The sequence below is a fragment of the Heterodontus francisci genome, chromosome 5 (genome assembly GCF_036365525.1).
Source record: "Heterodontus francisci isolate sHetFra1 chromosome 5, sHetFra1.hap1, whole genome shotgun sequence".
NCBI lineage: Eukaryota > Metazoa > Chordata > Chondrichthyes > Heterodontiformes > Heterodontidae > Heterodontus > Heterodontus francisci.
Genome location: NC_090375.1, coordinates 74,936,662 through 74,954,677, shown reverse-complemented (window position 1 = coordinate 74,954,677; position 18,016 = coordinate 74,936,662). Strand labels below are relative to the sequence as shown.

Genomic DNA, 18,016 nt, shown 5'->3' with positions numbered 1-18,016 from the left:
TTTGTTCTGAAACATTCATTGACCTATCCACTTGACATGGAGGGGAAGGGGTGGTGGTGGTGGACACAAGATCTGTCCTCTCTTTTCTCATCAGAATTTGCTATCCTCCTCTCCAGGAAATGGAATCGTTACAGAACTGGTTTCAGCCTCATTTTCCACCCCTCTTCCTGTAGTTATGCTGGAGATGTGCCCAGGCCCAGGCCCAGGGCAGAAGTTAATGGGGAAAAAATGGATAAGGCCTGAAAACGGGTGCAGGGATCACAACACATGAATAACCCGTACTCGTTCCTTCCGAAGCAGACAGCACGCAACCTACATGCAACCCTTTGTGGTTGCAGTACATCTCTGCATTTAGATGTGGGGTATGCAAAGTCACGCGTCTGGAGTCCATGACACTCTGCACCATGCGGAAGCTCGCTTTCCTGGTGAAGCCAAGTGCGTGCTCTGCCTGCTTGTCTCTGACCAGAGAATGCAAAATATTCCCTGCTTGTGGGATAAACAGCATCAGTCACCTCCCTTAAATAGCAGTGGACAGCAAACTAGGGGATGTTACCGATGTTGCCCGCTCCAGCTGTAAGGCATTTTGATATCTCTTGTATTTCTGTTATGCTGTAAGACAATTTTAATATTTCTTGAATTTCTATTTATAAGTAAAATATAACCAGTTGTGGTGTGGACCAGCATGTGGGGCTCACCGGGTGGTAAGAATATAGAGTGTCGGAACCTAAGGAAGAAGAATTCTGACCGAGGACATCATCGCTTGGGCTCATATTGGACTTATTAAAAATAAAGACAGATTAACTGAACAAGGACACACACACCTACACACACACCATGCCACTAGCGTGGTAGCCCGAGACTATTACAACATCAGATACTCCATCTACAACAACTCTCACAGACAATGGCTTCTCGGAATATGTGTGAATGGCTGTCTTCCTGTGTTTGCAAGATGCAGATATCACATCCATTGCTGGTATCCACCTAAACCACCCCCCCACCCCCCTCTGCTGAAAGCAGGATGTGACCACATGCAGGTGGTCTTGCATAGCCAGGGTGGGATTGATAAGGCACTGAAACCCAACCCGAAGACTCGATTCGAGATATTACCCTATATGTCAAGGGACCAGGGTGAGAAAGGGGTATAAAGCCACAGCCCACAAGGACATTGTTGCTGCAGCAAGGGAGTGTGACTTGGTCAGTCACAGGAAGTCGTGCGGAAGAATTCGTTCAGTGGATCTGACTACCCGGGAACGAGCTCCTGTATGCAGGTGTAATTAAGCAACTGATCTTGTAAGTACATACTATTGCTTAATGGGTGAATAATTTTTTTTGCATAAAGTGGAAATTGTATCCAAAGCTTGTTTTGTGTCATTGATACCGAGTTCATTGTCAGAACCTTAGAGGGAAGTTTAAGAGTCTTACACAGACTGGAAGGATCCTGACGTGAAGGCATTCATGCCACGGGCACCTTCATGGCCACTAACCTTGCTCTGAGGCTGCAGGTCTGCCTGTAAGAAGTGGCAGATTTCAATGAGTACCTCCTTTGTAAAATGGAGACATCTCACACACACTGTTCATGGCTTAGATTGAAGACCGTGGGTGGATAAGGCCTCCTGCTGAGAGCCTTTCTTCCACTCCTCCTTCTGCAAGCAGTTTGTCCACTGTGCTGCCTCTGCTCAATCTTTCTTTCATACTCTAAGCCTATGATATCCTTGGGACTTGAGTTCAGTTTCCCTGAGTTTAGTATAAGGTAAGAGGCAAAGATTGAGAGACAAAGACTGCAGCAGCTGAACTCATTTTATTCTGTCGTAATTTCACTTTCACTTTGCTAGCATGTGTGTTCTCCAGCAGCCTCTAGAATACACAATGTACAATGCAATTGCAATTTTAAAATATTACAACCAAGGCCAAAGGGGATGGCACCCATGACTGGGAGCAAGTGGTCAAACCAGAACCCTTGAAGTCAGACCATGGCCTTCAGCATGTGCATCACCACTCCCTATCAACTTCACCAACTTTAAAAAGCAATAGAAAACTTACAGAACTTCTATAAACTCAGCAACAGCCATTAGAAATCAATTAGCAACTAACCTGAAAGTAGTTGACAATATCTTTAAATAGCACTGTTGTGGGGGACGGGTGGCCCTTCCTGCAGCTGAACACATGTTCAGCTGTGCAAGTTTAAGAGAGGGCGTTAACTGGAGCAGCGAGCTTGAAAATGATATCTGACTGACGTCATTCTCTACCTACTCTGCTTACTTCGGGCACGTGCTCCTAACACTTGCATTTAAGCCCTCACCAAAATGGAGTTTGGTGCAGACTGTGCTGGAAATGGACACATGTGGATTGGACACCATTTCGGAATCAAAACATCACCAGCTAATAATATGGGTGCTATGGGCTTGAATTTTGTGGCCAGGGTTTTCAGACTACAAGGCAAGCTAGGAGACAAAAGAGCTTTTTTTTTTATTCATTCATGGGATGTGGGCATCGCTGGCCAGGCCAGCATTTTTTGCCCATCCCTAATTGCCCTTGAGAAGGTGGTGATGAGCTGCCTTCTTGAACTGCTGCAGTCCATGTGGGGTAGGCACACCCACAGTGCTGTTAGGAAGGGAGTTCCAGGATTTTGACCCAGCGGCAGTGAAGGAACGGCGATATAGTTCCAAGTCAGGATGGTGTGTGACTTGGAGGGGAACTTGCAGGTGGTGGTGTTCCCATGCATTTGCTGCCCTTGTACTTCTCGTCGGTAGAGGATGCGGGTTTGGAAGGTGCTGTCTAGGGAGCCTTAGCGCGTTGCTGCAGTGCATCTTGTAGATGGTACACACTGCTGCCACTGTGCGTCGGTGGTGGATGGAGTGAATGTTTGTGGATGGAGTGCAAATCAAGCGGGCTGCTTTGTCCTGGATGGTGTCGAGCTTCTTGAATGTTGTTTGAGCTGCATCCATCCAGGCAAGTGGAGAATATTTCATCACACTCCTGACTTGTAGATGGTGGACAGGCTTTGGGGAGTCAGGAGGTGAGTTACTCGCCTCAGGAATGCTAGCCTCTGACCTGCTCAGGTAGCCACGGTATTTATATGGCTACTCTAGTTCAGTTTTTTGTCAATGGTAGCCCCTAGGATGTTGATAGTGGGGGATTCAGCGATGGTAATGCCATTGAATGTCAAGGGGAGATGGTTAGATTCTCTCTTGTTGGAGATGGCCATTGCCTGGCACTTGTATGGCGCGAATGTTACTTGCCACTTATCAGCCCAAGCCTGGATATTGTCCAAGTCTTGCTGCATTTCTACACTGACTGCTTCCATATCTGAGGAGTTGTGAATGATGCTGAACATTGTGCAATCATCAGCAAACACCCCCACCTCTTACCTTATGATTGAAGGAAGGTCATTGATGAAGCAGCTGAAGATGGTTGGGCCTAGGACACTACCCTGAGGAACTCCTACAGAGATGTCCTGGAGCTCAGATGATTGACCTCCAACAACCACAACCATCTTCCTTTGCGCTAGGTGTGACTCCAAACAGCGGAGAGTTTTCCCCCTGATTCCCATTGACCTCAGTTTTGCTAGGGCTCCTTGATGGCATACTCGGTCAAATGCTGCCTTGATGTCAACGGCAGTCACTCTCACCTCACCTCTTGAGTTCATTTCTTTTGTCCATGTTTGAACCAAGGCTGTAATGAGGTCAGGAGCTGAGTGGCCCTGAGGAACCCAAACTGAGCGTCATTGAAAAGGTTATTGCTAAGCAAGTGCCGCTTGATGGCATTGTTGATGAAACCTTCCATCACTTTACTGATGCTTGAGAGTAGGCTGATGGGGCAGTAATTGACCGGGTTGGACTTGTCCTGCTTTTTGTGTACAGGACATACCTGGGCAATTTTCCACATTGCAGGGTAGATGCCAGTGTTGTAGCTGTACTGGAACAGCTTGGCTAGGGGTGCAGCAAGTGCTGGAGCACATGTCTTCAGTACTATTGCCGGAATATTGTCAGGGCCCATAGCCTTTGTAGTATCCAGTGCCTTCAGTCATTTCTTGATATCATGCAGAGTGAATCGAGTTGGCTGAAGTCTGGCATCTGTGATTCTGGGGACTTCAGGAGGAGGCCGAGATAGATTATCAACTCGGCACTTCTGGCTGAAGATTGTTGCAAATGCTTTAGCCTTACCTTTTGAGGATGGGGATATTTGTGGAGCCACCTCCTCCAGTTAGTTGTTTAATTGTCCATCACCATTCACGGCTGGATGTGGCAGGACTGCAGAGCTTAGATCTGATCCATTAGTTATGGGATTGCTTAGCTCTGCCTATCGCATGCTGCTTATGCAGTTTGGCATGCAGATAGTCCTGTGTTGTTGCTTCACCAGGTTGACAACTCATTTTGAGGTATGCCTGGTGCTGCTCCTGGCATGCTTTCCTGCATTCTTCGTTGAACCAGGGTTGGTCTCCTGGCTTAATGGTAATGGTAGAGTGGGGGATATGCCAGGCAATGAGATTACAGATTGTGGTTGAGTGCAATTCTGCTGCTGCTGATGGCCCATAGTGCCTCATGAATGCCCAGTTTTGCATTGCTAAATCTATTTGAAATCTATCCCATTTAGCACGGTGGTAGTGCCACACAACACGATGGAGGGTAACCCCAATGTGAAGGCGGGACTTCGTCTCCACAAGGACTGTGTAGTGGTCACTCCTACCAATACAGTCATGGACAGATGCATTTGCAGCAGGCAGATTGGTGAGGACGAGGTCAAGTATGTTTTTCCCTCTTGTTGGGTCCCTCACCACCTGCCGCATACCCAGTCTAGCAGCTATGTCCTGTCGGACTCGGCCAGCTCGGTCAGTAGTGGTGCTACCGAGCCACTCTTGGTGATGGACATTGAAGTTCCCCATCCAGAGTACATTCTGTGCCCTTGCCACCCTCAGTGCTTCCTCCAAGTTGTGTTCAACATGGAAGAACCCATCAGCTAAGGGAGGGCAGTAGGTGGTAATCAGCAGGAGGTTTCCTTGTCTATATTTGACCTGATGCCATGAGACTTCATGGGGTCCAGAGTCGATGTTGAGGACTCCCAGGGCAACTCTCTCCCTACTATATACCACTGTGGCACCATCTCTGGTGGGTCTGTCCTGCCGGTGGGGCAGGACAAACCCAAGGATGGTGATGGCAGTGTCTGGGACATTGTCAGGTATGATTCCGTGAGTATGACTATGTCAGGCTGTTGCTTGACTAGTCTGTGGGACAGCTTTGCCAACTTTAGCACCAGCCCTATTTGCAGGTTCGACAGGGCTGTGTTTGCCGTTGTCATTTCCGGTGCCTAGGTCGATGCCGGGTGGTCCGTCCGGTTTCACCCTTTTTTATTGAATTCGTCGCAGTTAGATACTTAGAGTGGCTTGCTGGGCCATTTCAGAGGGCATGTAAGAGTCAACCAGATTGCTGTGGGTCTGGAGTCACATGTAGGCCAGACCAGGTAAGGACAGCAGATTTCCTTCTCTTAGCATTAGTTAACCAGATGGGTTTTTACAACAATTAACAATGGTTTCATGGCCATCATTAGACTAGCTTGTTAATTCCAGATTTATTAATTGAATTCAAATTCCACCTTCTGCTGTGGTGGGATTTGAACCCATGTCCCCAGAGCAATACCCTGGGTCTCTGGGTTACTAGTCCAGTGACAATACCACTATGCCACCTCCCCCCCACCCGCTTTCTTTGTCGTATCCTCGGGGAAGTATTTGCTGGAGTCATTGGGGAAGGTTTCAACTAAAATGGCAGGGGGATGGGAACCTTTGTAAGGAGTCAGAGGAGGGGCGATCAAAGACAAGAACAAAAGACAGTAAGGGGAATAAGAAAAGTGATGGGCAGAGAAATCAAGGGCCAGAATGAAACAGGGCCACAGTGAAAAATAGTGGGAAGGGGACAAGTAATGATAAAAAGACAAGCCTTAAGGTTTTGTGCCTTAATGCGCGGAGCATTCACAATAAAGTGGATGAATTAATCGCGCAAATAGATGTAAACATGTTTGATATAGTCGGGATTATGGAGACATGGCTGCAAGGTGATCAGGGATGGGAAATGAACATCCAGGGGTATTCAGTATTTAGGAAGGACAGACAAAAAACAAAAGGCGGTGGAGTTGCATTGCTGGTTAAAGAGGAAATTAACGCAATCGTGAGGAAAGAGATTAGCTCTGACGATGTGGAATCTGTATGGGTAGAGCTGAGACACACTAATGGGCAAAAAACATTAGTGGAGGTTGTATATAGACCCCCAAACTGTAGTGGTGATGTTGGGAATGGCATTAAACAGGAGATTGGAGAAGCATGCAATAAAGGAACATCTGTAATAATGGTTGACATTAATCTGCATATAGCTTGGGCAAATCAAATTAGTCACAATACTGTAGAGGAGGAATTCTTGGAGTGCATATGGGATGGTTTTCTGGACAAATACATTGAGGAACCAACTAGACAACAGGCCATCCGAGTCTGGGTATTGTGTAATGAGAGGGGAATAATTGACAATCTAGTTGTGCGAGACCCCTTGGGGATGGTATAATATGATAGAATTCTTCATCAAGATGGAAAGTGACATAGCTGATTCTGAGACTAGGGTCCTGAATCTTAGTAAAGGAAACTACAAAGGTATGAAGCGCGGGTTGGCTATGATGGATTGGGAAACATTACTTAAAGGGATGATGGTGGAAAGGCAATGGCAAACATTCAAAAAGTGCATGGATGAACTGCAACAATTGTTTATTCCTGTCTGGTGCAAAAGTAAAATGGGAAAGGTAGCCAAACCATGACTTACAAGGGAAATTAGAGATAGCATTAGATCCAAGGAAGAGGCATATAAATCTGCCAGAAAAAACAACAGACCTGAGGATTGGGAGCAGTTTAGAACCCAACAAAGGAGGACCAAGGGATTGCTTAAGAAGGGGAAAATAGAGTACGAGAGCAAAGTTGCTGGGGACATAAAAACTGACTGTAAAAGTTTCTATAGGTATGTGAAGAGAAAAAGATTGGTGAAGACAAATGTAGGTCCCTTACAGTCAGAAACAGGGGAATCTATTATGGGGAACAAAGAAATGGCTGACCAACTAAATGCATACTTTGGTTCTGTCTTCACAAAGGAAGACACAAATATCATACCAGAAATGTTGGGGAACACAGGGTTTAGTGAGAGGGAGGAACTGAAGGAAATCAGTATTAGTAGAGAAATGGTGTTGGGGAAATTGATGGGATTGAAAGCTGATAAATCCCCAGGGCCTGATGGTCTGCATCCTAGAGTAATTAAGGAAGTGACCCTAGGAATAATGGATGCATTGGTGGTCATCTTTCAAGATTCTATAGTCTCTGGAACAGTTCCTACAGATTGGAGGGTAGCTAATGTAACCCCACTATTTAAAAAGGGAGGTAGAAAGAAAGCAGGGAATTATAGACCAGTCAGCCTGACATTGGTAGTGCGGAAAATTCTAGAGCCCATTATCAAAGATTTTATAGCAGAGCACTTGGAGTACAGTGGTAGAATCAGACAGAGTCAGCATGGATTTACGAAAGGGAAATCATACTTGACAAATCTACAAGAATTCTTTGAGGATGTAACTAGTCGAGTTAATGAGGGGGAGCCAGTGGATGTGGTTTATTTGGACTTTCAGAAGGCTTGAGACAAAGTCCCACATAAGAGATTAGCATGTAAAATTAAAGCACATGGGATTGGAGGTAGTTTATTTATTTAGAGATACAGCACTGAAACAGGTCCTTTGGCCCACCGAGTCTGTGTCGACCAACAACCACCCATTTATACTAATCCTACATTAACCCCATATTCCCTACCACATCCCCTACCTACACGAAGGGCAATTTACAATGGCCAATTTAACCTATCAACCTGCAAGTTTTTGGCTGTGGGAGGAAACCAGAGCACTTGGCGGAAACCCACACAGTCACAGGGAGAACTTACAAACTCCGCACAGGCAGTACCCAGAACTGAACCCGGGTCGCTGGAGCTGTGAGGCTGCGGTGCTAACCACTGCGCCACTTTGCCACCCTGCGATGTATTGCAATGGATAGATGCAATAGTGTATTGCGATGGATAGAAAATTGGTTGGCAGACAGGAAACAGAGTTGGGATCAATGGTTCTTTTTCCGAATGGCAGGCAATGACTGGTGGGGTACCCGAGAGATCAGTGTCAGGACTCCAGCTATTCACAATATATATTAATGATTTAGATGAGGGAACTAAGTATAATATCTCCAAATTTGCAGATGACACAAAACTGGGTGGGAGTGGGAGTTATGAGGAGGATGCAGAGAGGCTTCAGGGTGATTTGGACAAGTTGAGTGAATGGGCAAATGCATGGCAGATGCAGTATAATGTGGATAAATGTGAGGTTATCCACTTTGGTAGCAAAAACAGGAAGGCAGGTTATTATCTGAACGGCTATAAACGGAGAGAGGGGACTATGCAGTGAGACCTGGGTGTTCTCGTACACCAGTCACTGAAGGTAAGCATGCAGATCCAACAGGTGGTAAAAAAGGCAAATGGTATGTTGACCTTCATAGCAAGAGGATTCGAGTACAGGAGCAGGGATGTCTTGCAATTATACAGGGACTTGGTGAGGCCACACCTGGAATATTGTGTGCAGTTTTGGTCTCCTTATCTGAGGAAGGATGTTCTTGCTATACAGGGAGTGCAGCATAGGTTTACCAGACTGATTCCTGGGATGATGGGACTGATGTATGAGGAGAGATTGAGTCAGTTAGGATTATATTCGCTGGAGTTCAGAAGAGTGAGGGGGGATCTCATAGAAACCTATAAAATTCTAACAGGACTTGACAGGGTAGATGCAGGAAGGATGTTCCCGATGGTGGGGGAGTCCAGAACCAGGGGTCATAGTCTAAGGATATGGGGTAGACCATTCAGGACTGAGATGAGGAGAAATTTCTTCACCCAGAGAGTGGTGAACCTGTAGAATTCGTTACCACAGAAAGCTGTTGAGGCCAAAACATTGTATGTTTTCAAGAAGGAGTTAGATATAGCTCTTGGGTTTAAAGGGATGAAAGGATATGGGGGGAAAGCGGGAACAGGTTACTGAGTTGGATGTTCAGCCATGATCATAATGAATGGTGGAGCAGACTCGAAGGGCCGAATGGCCTACTCCTTCTCCTATTTTCTATTTCTATGAATAAGACTCATAATTTAGGACTAATTGGTGCAGAATTACAAGCACTTCATGCTGAGGGCTTGTGCCTCCTAGGAATGAGTTGGAGCTTCCAAATTCTGAACCTGAAACCTTTCAGAAAGGGCCTTTGTCCATAAGTCAAGGTTAAGACTAGAGAAACCCTATGGAAATTCCAGGCAAAAGTATTCTTTGGCTAATCCAATGACAGTCATCAATAATCATACGATTATGGATCACTCGGCCCCGCGAGCCTGCTCCACCATTCAACAAGATCATGGCTGATCTGATTGTAAACTCAACTTCACATTCCTGCCTACCCCCAATAACCTTTCACCCGCTTGCTTATCAAGAATCTATCTACCTCTGCATTAAAAATATTCAAAGGCTCTGCTTTCACTGCCTTTTAAGGAAGAGAGTTCCAAAGACTCACCACCCTCTGAGAGAAAAAAATTCACATCTGTCTTAAATGGGTGACCCCCATACTTTTAACAGTGACCCCGAGTCTAGATTCTCCCAGAAGAGGAGACATCCTTTCCACATTCACCCTGTCAACTTATGCATCTGATTAAATTACAGTAAGTGCTGCTTGATAGCACTGTCACTGATACCTTCCATCACTTTGCTGAGGATGAGAGTAGGCTGGGTAGTAATTGACTGGATTGGATTTGTCCTGCTTTCTGTGGACAGGACATAACTGGGCAATTTCTGTTTTTTGGATAGGTTAGAGTTATAGCTGTACTGGATCAACTTGGCTAAGGGCACGGCTAGTTCTGGAGCACGTCTTCAGAACTACAGCTGTGATGGTGTCCAAACCCATAGGGCTGGATTTTACCTTAGGCAGACGGGAATTCACCACTGACGTGAAAATCCGTGGTGAACCCGCTTCTGCCTAGCCCGGGGGTCCGTCCCACATTTTACGGGTCCCCGGGCTTTAATTATCCCAAGGCAGGACTTCCACTCACTTGAGGGAGGAGGTCCTGTCTCAGTGAGCTGCTGGCCAATCAGCAGGCCAGCAGCTCTTAGTTCCAGCAGCGCCACCAGCAGCCGTGGCCACTGCTAGGACTGCAGCCAAACTGAAGACATGGATCCAGGAGAGTGGGTAAATAGGGGCATGCGTCACCAGGGGGATCGGTCCTTTCTTGATGAGGCTGGAGTGGTAGTTTGGGGGGGGGGGGTGTCTTGGGTCCCGGGGGTGAGTTGGGAGGCAGGGGTGGCCCTCAATTGGGCAGCACAGTGGCGCAGTGGTTAGCACCACAGCCTCACAGCTCCAGCAACCCGGGTTCAATTCCGGGTACTGCTTGTGTGGAGTTTGCAAGTTCTCCCTGCGTGGGTTTCCTCCAGGTGGTCCGGTTTCCTCCCACAAGCCAAAGACTTGCAGGTTGATAGGTAAATTGGCCATTAGCAATTGCCCTTAGTATAAGTAGGTGGTAGGGGAATATAGGGACAGGTGGGGATATGTGGTAGGAATATGGAATTAGTGTGGGATTAGTATAGATGGGTGGTTGATGGTCGGCACAGACTCGGTGGGCCGAAGGGCCTGTTTCAGTGCTGTATCTCTAAACTAAACTAAACTAAACATCCTGTGACTGATTGCCATGCCCCCCACCCCGGGACGCGGAAAGACTGGCAGCTATCGCTGGGTGGCCTTTCACGTCCCCAGCATGCTCACTTGCCATGGGTAATATACCCATGGAGGCGGGCAAGGATCCTGAAATGGCTGTTTAGTGGGCCAGGTGTTGGGAGAACTATTCCTGATCCTCCTGGCCCTCACGCAGTACTGTAAAGCACTTACCTGATGGATCTGGCCCTTCTTGCCTCTTTTCAGCTGCTGGTTTTTCTGAGGTGGGGGACACCTGACTTGCAGGCTTTTAAATTTATGCCCAAGTTAAATTGGAGGCACGCAGCCTCATTCATAAATTTCAGTGGTGGATCTGTCTCCGGAGATCAGATTCGCCACTTGCCCATCAACCTACCTCCTATGAAACTGGAAGTGGGTACATTGGAGATGGATTGAAGGTCAAGTTTCAGAGTTTTAGACAGTTAATACCCATGCCTCCTCCCTGCCCATCCTGGGGCTCTAAATTTAACCCCCTCTATGTCTGTATGACATCTTTAATTCTGTTGTCAGGTTAAGTCATTCTTTGTGCTCTTCTTGAACAGCTCTAAAATGGTCAGCAAGTGGCTTTCTTGGTATTTTTTGCTCCGAGCTATTAGGAACTTGTTACATGTTGTGCTATGGCTCCTGCTATTGTCAAAGAAAAATCAGCAGATCATTACTCTAAGATGTGTCATTCTGCAAGCACTGTATAGTTCAGGAGTATGCTATATTGATGGGCACCATTTAGTGCTCTAATTTAAGTATCAAAATGTTAATGTTTATTTATTGGTTGTAGTCACTCCAAACACAGAACACTGGAATGACTTGACATTGTGGGGGAAAATTCAACCAACATAGATAAAGGTGCAAAATGCGCAATGTGATCCAAACATGTGTCTAATGGTGCATGTGCACAATTGGCTTGTGTGGCTCATTTGATTAAGTTTGATTTACAGGCAAACTCACAGGCCCAACAATGATCCTATGCCCAAATAACGGGCATAAGTAAGTTGAATTTCTCTCCCTGAGTGTTCAAATCATAGCTTTGATTCTTTGAATCAGGCTATCATTGGACCAGCTCTACCATTCTTCCCCTGCTCCATCCATCAGTCAAAGCACTTCAGAAAACATCTACATTAGCAGGAGGAAAAGCTGGCACAATTAATTCCAATTAATCCCTCTCAGCCAATTCCAGTTCAGCAGTGATGGAACCTATGCAGATATTTACTTTGCATAGAGTCCCATTCACAGTATGAAACCAGGGAAAGGGACAGCAAGATAAAGCTATCATTTTACTTTCTTTTAAGAGGATTGATATCATGAGAAAGCATCGAGGTGAGGTATAAAAATATTTTGTATATCAACATAAATGTATTTTCCAGGAATACAATATTTTACATGAATAAGTTAATTGAAATAAATGGCTAAAGCATATCACTCCCATGTGTAATATTTTTCCAATATTTTCACTTGACTCTAACAGTCTAATGAGGTGACATCATGTATTCCATTTTATTCAATAGACCTCCAACTTTAAAACATGTCGTATGATTTATGGATCTCACTGACTTTTGGCAATCCAGACATTCTAAAGACCCACAAAAGAAAAAAATGGATGAAATGTACATCTACAACATGTGAGTTAAATTTAACACAGTCCATAAAAATTAGTTCCAATATTAAACCAATAATCAAACCTTAAGTAAACGATTCAGTCGAAACAGGGGATTACAGCCAAACACCAACAAGAATAAATCAAATGGGATTATTGATGCCAGATCAAGCTGTGGAAACAGAATTTAAATTTAGAAGCATACTTTTATGTATTTATTTAGAGATACAGCACTGAAACAGGCACTTCGGCTCACCGAGTCTGTGCCGACCAACAACCACCCATTGATACTTCTTTGGCCTCCTTATCTCGAGAGACAATGGGTAAGCGCCTGGAGGTGGTCAGTGGTGTGTGGAGCAGCGCCTGGAGTGGCTATAAAGGCCAATTCTAGAGTGACAGGCTCTTCCACAGGTGCTGCAGAAAAATTTGTTTGTCGGGACTGTTACACAGTTGGCTCTCCCCTTGCGCTTCTGTCATTTTCTTGCCAACTGCTAAGTCTCTTCGACTCGCCACACTTTAGCCCCGCCTTTATGGCTGCCCGCCAGCTCTGGCGAACGCTGGCAACTGACTCCCACGACTTGTGATCAATGTCTTCATGTCGCGGTTGCAGACGTCTTTAAAGCGGAGACATGGACGGCCGGTGGGTCTGATACTAGTGGCGAGCTCGCTGTACAATGTGTCTTTGGGGATCCTGACATCTTCCATGCGGCTCACATGGCCAAGCCATCTCAAGTGCCGCTGACTCAGTAGTGTGTATAAGCTGGGGATGTTGGCCGCCTCGAGGACTTCTGTGTTGGAGATGCGGTCCTGCCACCTGATACCAAGTATTCTCCGGAGGCAGCGAAGATGGAATGAATTGAGACGTCGCTCTTGGCTGACATACGTTGTCCAGGCCTCGCTGCCATAGAGCAAGGTACTGAGGACACAGGCTTGATACACACGGACTTTTGTGTTCCGTGTCAGTGCGCCATTTTCCCACACTCTCTTGGCCAGTCTGGACATAGCAGTGGAAGCATTTCCCGTGCGCTTGTTGATTTCTGCATCTAGAGACAGGTTACTGGTGGTAGTTGAGCCTAGGTAGGTGAACTCTTGAACCACTTCCAGAGCGTGGTCGCCAATATACTAACCCTACAGTAATCCCATATTCCCTACCACCTACCTACACTAGGGGCAATTTACAATGGCCAATTTACCTATCAACCTGCAAGTCTTTGGCTGTGGGAGGAAACCGGAGCACCCGGCGAAAACCCACGCGGTCACAGGGAGAACTTGCAAACTCCCCACAGGCAGTACCCAGAATCGAACCCGGGTCCCTGGAGCTGTGAGACTGCGGTGCTAACCACTGCGCCACTGTGCCGCCCTACTCTTAAATCTTAACAGATAACTTGTTCAAAAAAAATTTGTTAATTTGTTGGATGGTTATAACTAAATGCATGCTTACCTTGAATCTTAATGAATGTGTATAATTCTTTCTCATTTCTTCTTTATCAGCCTAAACAACAACAAAATGCATAAATTATAACATCAGTATCGTACAATTGAAATATTTTTTAGTTTGGCTTTTTTGTGTTCATCAATGTGAGGAATGCTAATATTTGTGAATGGAACGTTTTTCACTTTAATCACCCAGTTTCAGTACCAAGCATCCCCAGTTTAAGTGCAGCTCCAACAGATGTGGAGCTAAATTTCCTCTACTCTGACCTAACAGCTGGTTTTTCCTTGCATTCTTTTTTAAAATGTGAGTTAGAGTCTGCTATTTTCTGGTCTTTTTAATGTGAATGAAAAATGGCACTAAGATCTAGTGCTTCCCATTGTGTGCAATAATACAGCAGGATGGTATTACTGGAGTAAAAGATCTGATGTGCCTAGTCTTGGTGCGCCATGAATGCTTCTTATACTTTCAGCCAAAGATTTTCCATCCATCAGCCCCTAAACTCGTGTTTGGTGTATGTATAGTATACCAATATTTTGTAGAGTGCACTTTGGGGCAGGACCTAGTTCTGCTGAATTTCTGGTAACTGAATCATTACCAGAATATCATTTGACTATTACAGAGTCAAGGGAAACTATTGGCAAAATATTACACATGGGAATGATATGCTGTAACCAATTGTTTCAATTAGCTTATTCATGTAAAATCTCTACTCGGTTCCTATAAAATACAATTTGTTTCTGTTAATATACACCCCGTTTTTTTCCCCAGGAGTGTCTGTATTATATGATCAGAGAGCTAAAAATAGGATTGCTCCAATTTGTGAGAACGGGGGTCACAATTTGCAATTAGCCCATGCCTGTTCCTATTGAAGCTGGCAGCACGCAAGCTTCGTTCTGCTTCCTCATTTTCATGAATGTAGAGCTTAGTTGAGCAATCAACAGGGGGCCCATAGTGTGGGTGGCTAGCACATGTTTCAGCTAGCCTGCATATCTTAAAGGCAGCCTGCCCCTCTTAAAGGAACGCTACACCCATTATAAGGAAGCTGCAGCAAACTGCCTGTAGTGCAAGTGTTCGTAAGGGGAAGGACACCACATGGAGTAACAGCCAAGAGAGATGCAGCACTGAAGGCCTTAGTCCCAGTCCGAGAGAAGCCATGTTTCCATGGGTGGGGGGGAGGGGGGGAGGGACAGGGTGGTGTGCGGTGCGGGTGAGGCCCTCAAGGAACAACCCGAGAAGGCCAATGGGAGCAGGTGGCCCGGGGGAGAGGGGAGGTCAATTCAAAGAGGGCCTGGCAGCAGTGCTGGAAGAAATTCAACGACCTCCCTCGGGTTGTCATGATTAGTGAATGCATCTTCAAATGGCATCTCCTACCCACTGCACCACCAACCTCTCATGCTGCTGAATATACCACACAGCCATCATTCACCCATCAGCAGTCTCTAGCAACCAGGACTCAGATCTGACATTCAGGTGCTCCATCTCACTCTCACACACCCACTGATGATACCAGCCTTGCGCCCACGTCTCGCAGCCTCCACATACCTTCAGCTACTCAGCTATGGCAGCTATTACCCAATCACATTGCAACACACTCACTGACATTCTTCCCTCTCTCTTGCAGGACAGGTGGCCCATAACTGAAGGCAGTGAGATGAACCAGAGAGGGACAGGCATGCCTGCATCAATAAGACTGCTGGAAGAGACCTCATTCACACCAAGAGGCCATTGCATCCAGTGCTACCAAGAACATTCAGGATGATAGTAGGTTTCTGCCTTATGGCCTTTCTCAAATCCCACCTCACCCCTCATCATGCTATCTGGCATGAAGTGCAAGCTTCAAATGGTGTGACCATGGACATTTGCTTTCTGCCTCAACCCCCCTCTCCCCCTTCCCAACCCTCCAATTCTTATTTTCTGCTTCCGAATATCCAAAATCTGCCTTCTGGCCAACAACTGCAGCCTCATGAGGATCAGCAAGAGCTGCTTCAGATCTCTGAACAAGAAGCACTGCCAGATGATCTGACACTCGCAGCCACCAGCTCAGATACAGACACTGCACAAACCTTACAGGGGAGTATAGCATTGAGTCTGCACGTGGTGAGGCACGTGATGAGTGGGCTGTAGCCAGGCTGGGGGAATGGACAGTTTGTTTGCCAGATTACCAGAGGGCGAGGCAGCAGATAGGTTCTGCAATAGGGGACTCAGATGAGGACTTTGATAGGGCACTTACAGGAGAACGTAGAGAAGCATGCACACCAAGATGCTTAGTGCATTGGCAAGCTTGCCAGACAGATTGTTGTCAATGTCAAGGAGCATGGAGGAGTTGGCACCTCGTTGGAACAGGGCATTGTGCAGAGCTTGAAGCCCATACTTTCCAGTGTGGAAGTGGTGGCTAACTCCATGACAGCACTTGCGACCCAGTTATGATGTAGCAGCTGGTGACCGCTATGTCAGATTCCATTGCAACACAGGCAGAAGCCACAAAACATCTCAGTGCTGCAGTGGAAGCTCAGATAGAGGTCATGAGTCTGGATGACAGCATTCATGCTCCCATCATGTGCCAGTGTGCTTGCTATTGCTTCTCAGTCAGCCAGCCCAGACTTCTGCCACCCACACTGAATTTGTGGTCCGAAGCTGGGCCTTCAAGGCACAGGGTGTCTGGAAGGCTGTCTGCAGTTTTCACCAATGAAAGTCAGCAAGCTTCCACCAGCCATGTTGCAGCCACTGGGGTAGCACTGCATAGGAGCACTAGGCCAGAAAAAGGCACCCGCAAGACAGGCACTAAGAGAATGTACAAGGGTGATTAGTTCATTTTTGTTTGTATTATTGAATGCTTTGTTAGATAAAGTTGTTATGGAAAAGTCTTTTATTTATTTGTTTGTGGGATGTGGGCGTCACTAACTAGACCAGCATTCATTGCCATCCCTAATAGCCGTTGAACTGAGTGGCTTGCTAGGCCATTTCAGAGGGCATTTAAGAGTCAACCACATTGCTGTGGGTCTGGAGTCACATGTAGGCCAGACCAGGTAAGGATGGCAGATTTCCTTCCCTAAAGGACATTAGTGATTCGGATCGGTTTTTACAACAATCAATAATGGTTTCATGGTCACATTAGACTAGTTTTTTATTTCCAGATTTATTAATTGAATTCAAATTTCACCATCTGCCATGGTGGGATTCAAACTCATGCTCCCAGAGCATTAGCCTGGGCTCTGGATTACTAGTCCAGTGATAATACCACTACGCCACTACCTCTGCAAGATATTGCAATAAAAACAACCAGGACCCTGATCTGACATTCAGGTGCTTCATCTCATTCTCACACACCCACTACTCAGATGTGGCAGGCTGCGAGAGGTGAGCACGAGGCTGGCATCATTGATGGGTGAGTGAGAGTGAGATGGAGCACCTGAATGTCAGATCTGAATTCTGGTTGCTTTTATTGCAGAATTTTGGCCAAGAGGACAGTGTGATGGGAAGGTGGGCAATTGTGGAGCAATGGTAATGATGGGATGATGTCCTAAGGCAACCAGAGTCTCATTAAACACTCATAATCAGCCCATCCAGAGCAAAGGGGTCTTAGCTGCTTCCTCCCTGCTTCCTCTCCTTCCTCCTCCACCTCTTCCTCCTCCTTCCAAGATGGCCTCTGTATGCCTGTTGGCCAGGTATAGTGTATTCGGGTGGCATTAGCAGAGAAAATGGATGCCAAGCATGGCCAATTCAAGGAAGTGTTTATTTGCATCATTAATTCATCAGCATCATATGCAAATACATTACACTGCTTCCCCTTGCTGTACAATGAACCATATCTGCAAATCAAGTTAGACAACTGGTTTACAAAGTGTTTCTGATCTCCTTACAAGTTTTGGTGTCGAGGCAGGATTTGGACTACTTGGTTTAGATTCAGTGCTTATAGGAGATCTTGTATCTTGCTCAGCAATTAGTACTTCAGACACTGAAGTCTGAACTGATGCAAACTGGCATGAGCTTGTGATCAAGCGGATCATGCTCACATTTTGGTTCATCCCTTGCCGAGATCATGTGATCGACATGAATGTTTCTCACTTTTCCAATAATTTCAATCAAGTACCTTTTGGTTCCACACACTTCTATTACATTTCTCACATCCCACATGTAAGGGGGACTCATTTTTGCCTGAAATCGCTTGCTTGTGTCATACTGACGTTTTTGACTGAAC

General features: G+C 46.0%; 1 protein-coding gene across 1 annotated transcript in view; it reads right to left on the bottom strand.

Annotated features, from left to right (window-relative positions):
* The window catches only part of LOC137370260 (cyclic nucleotide-gated channel beta-3-like), a 171,800-nt gene that overhangs the window by 101,375 nt on the left and 52,409 nt on the right, over positions 1 to 18,016 (bottom strand). The window contains exons 7-8 of the mRNA XM_068032639.1: positions 13,825 to 13,875; positions 12,469 to 12,555 (exon numbers count right to left, since the gene is read on the bottom strand). Of these exons, the coding sequence (XP_067888740.1) occupies positions 12,469 to 12,555; positions 13,825 to 13,875 (138 nt within the window). The remainder of the gene's footprint in view (positions 1 to 12,468; positions 12,556 to 13,824; positions 13,876 to 18,016) is intronic.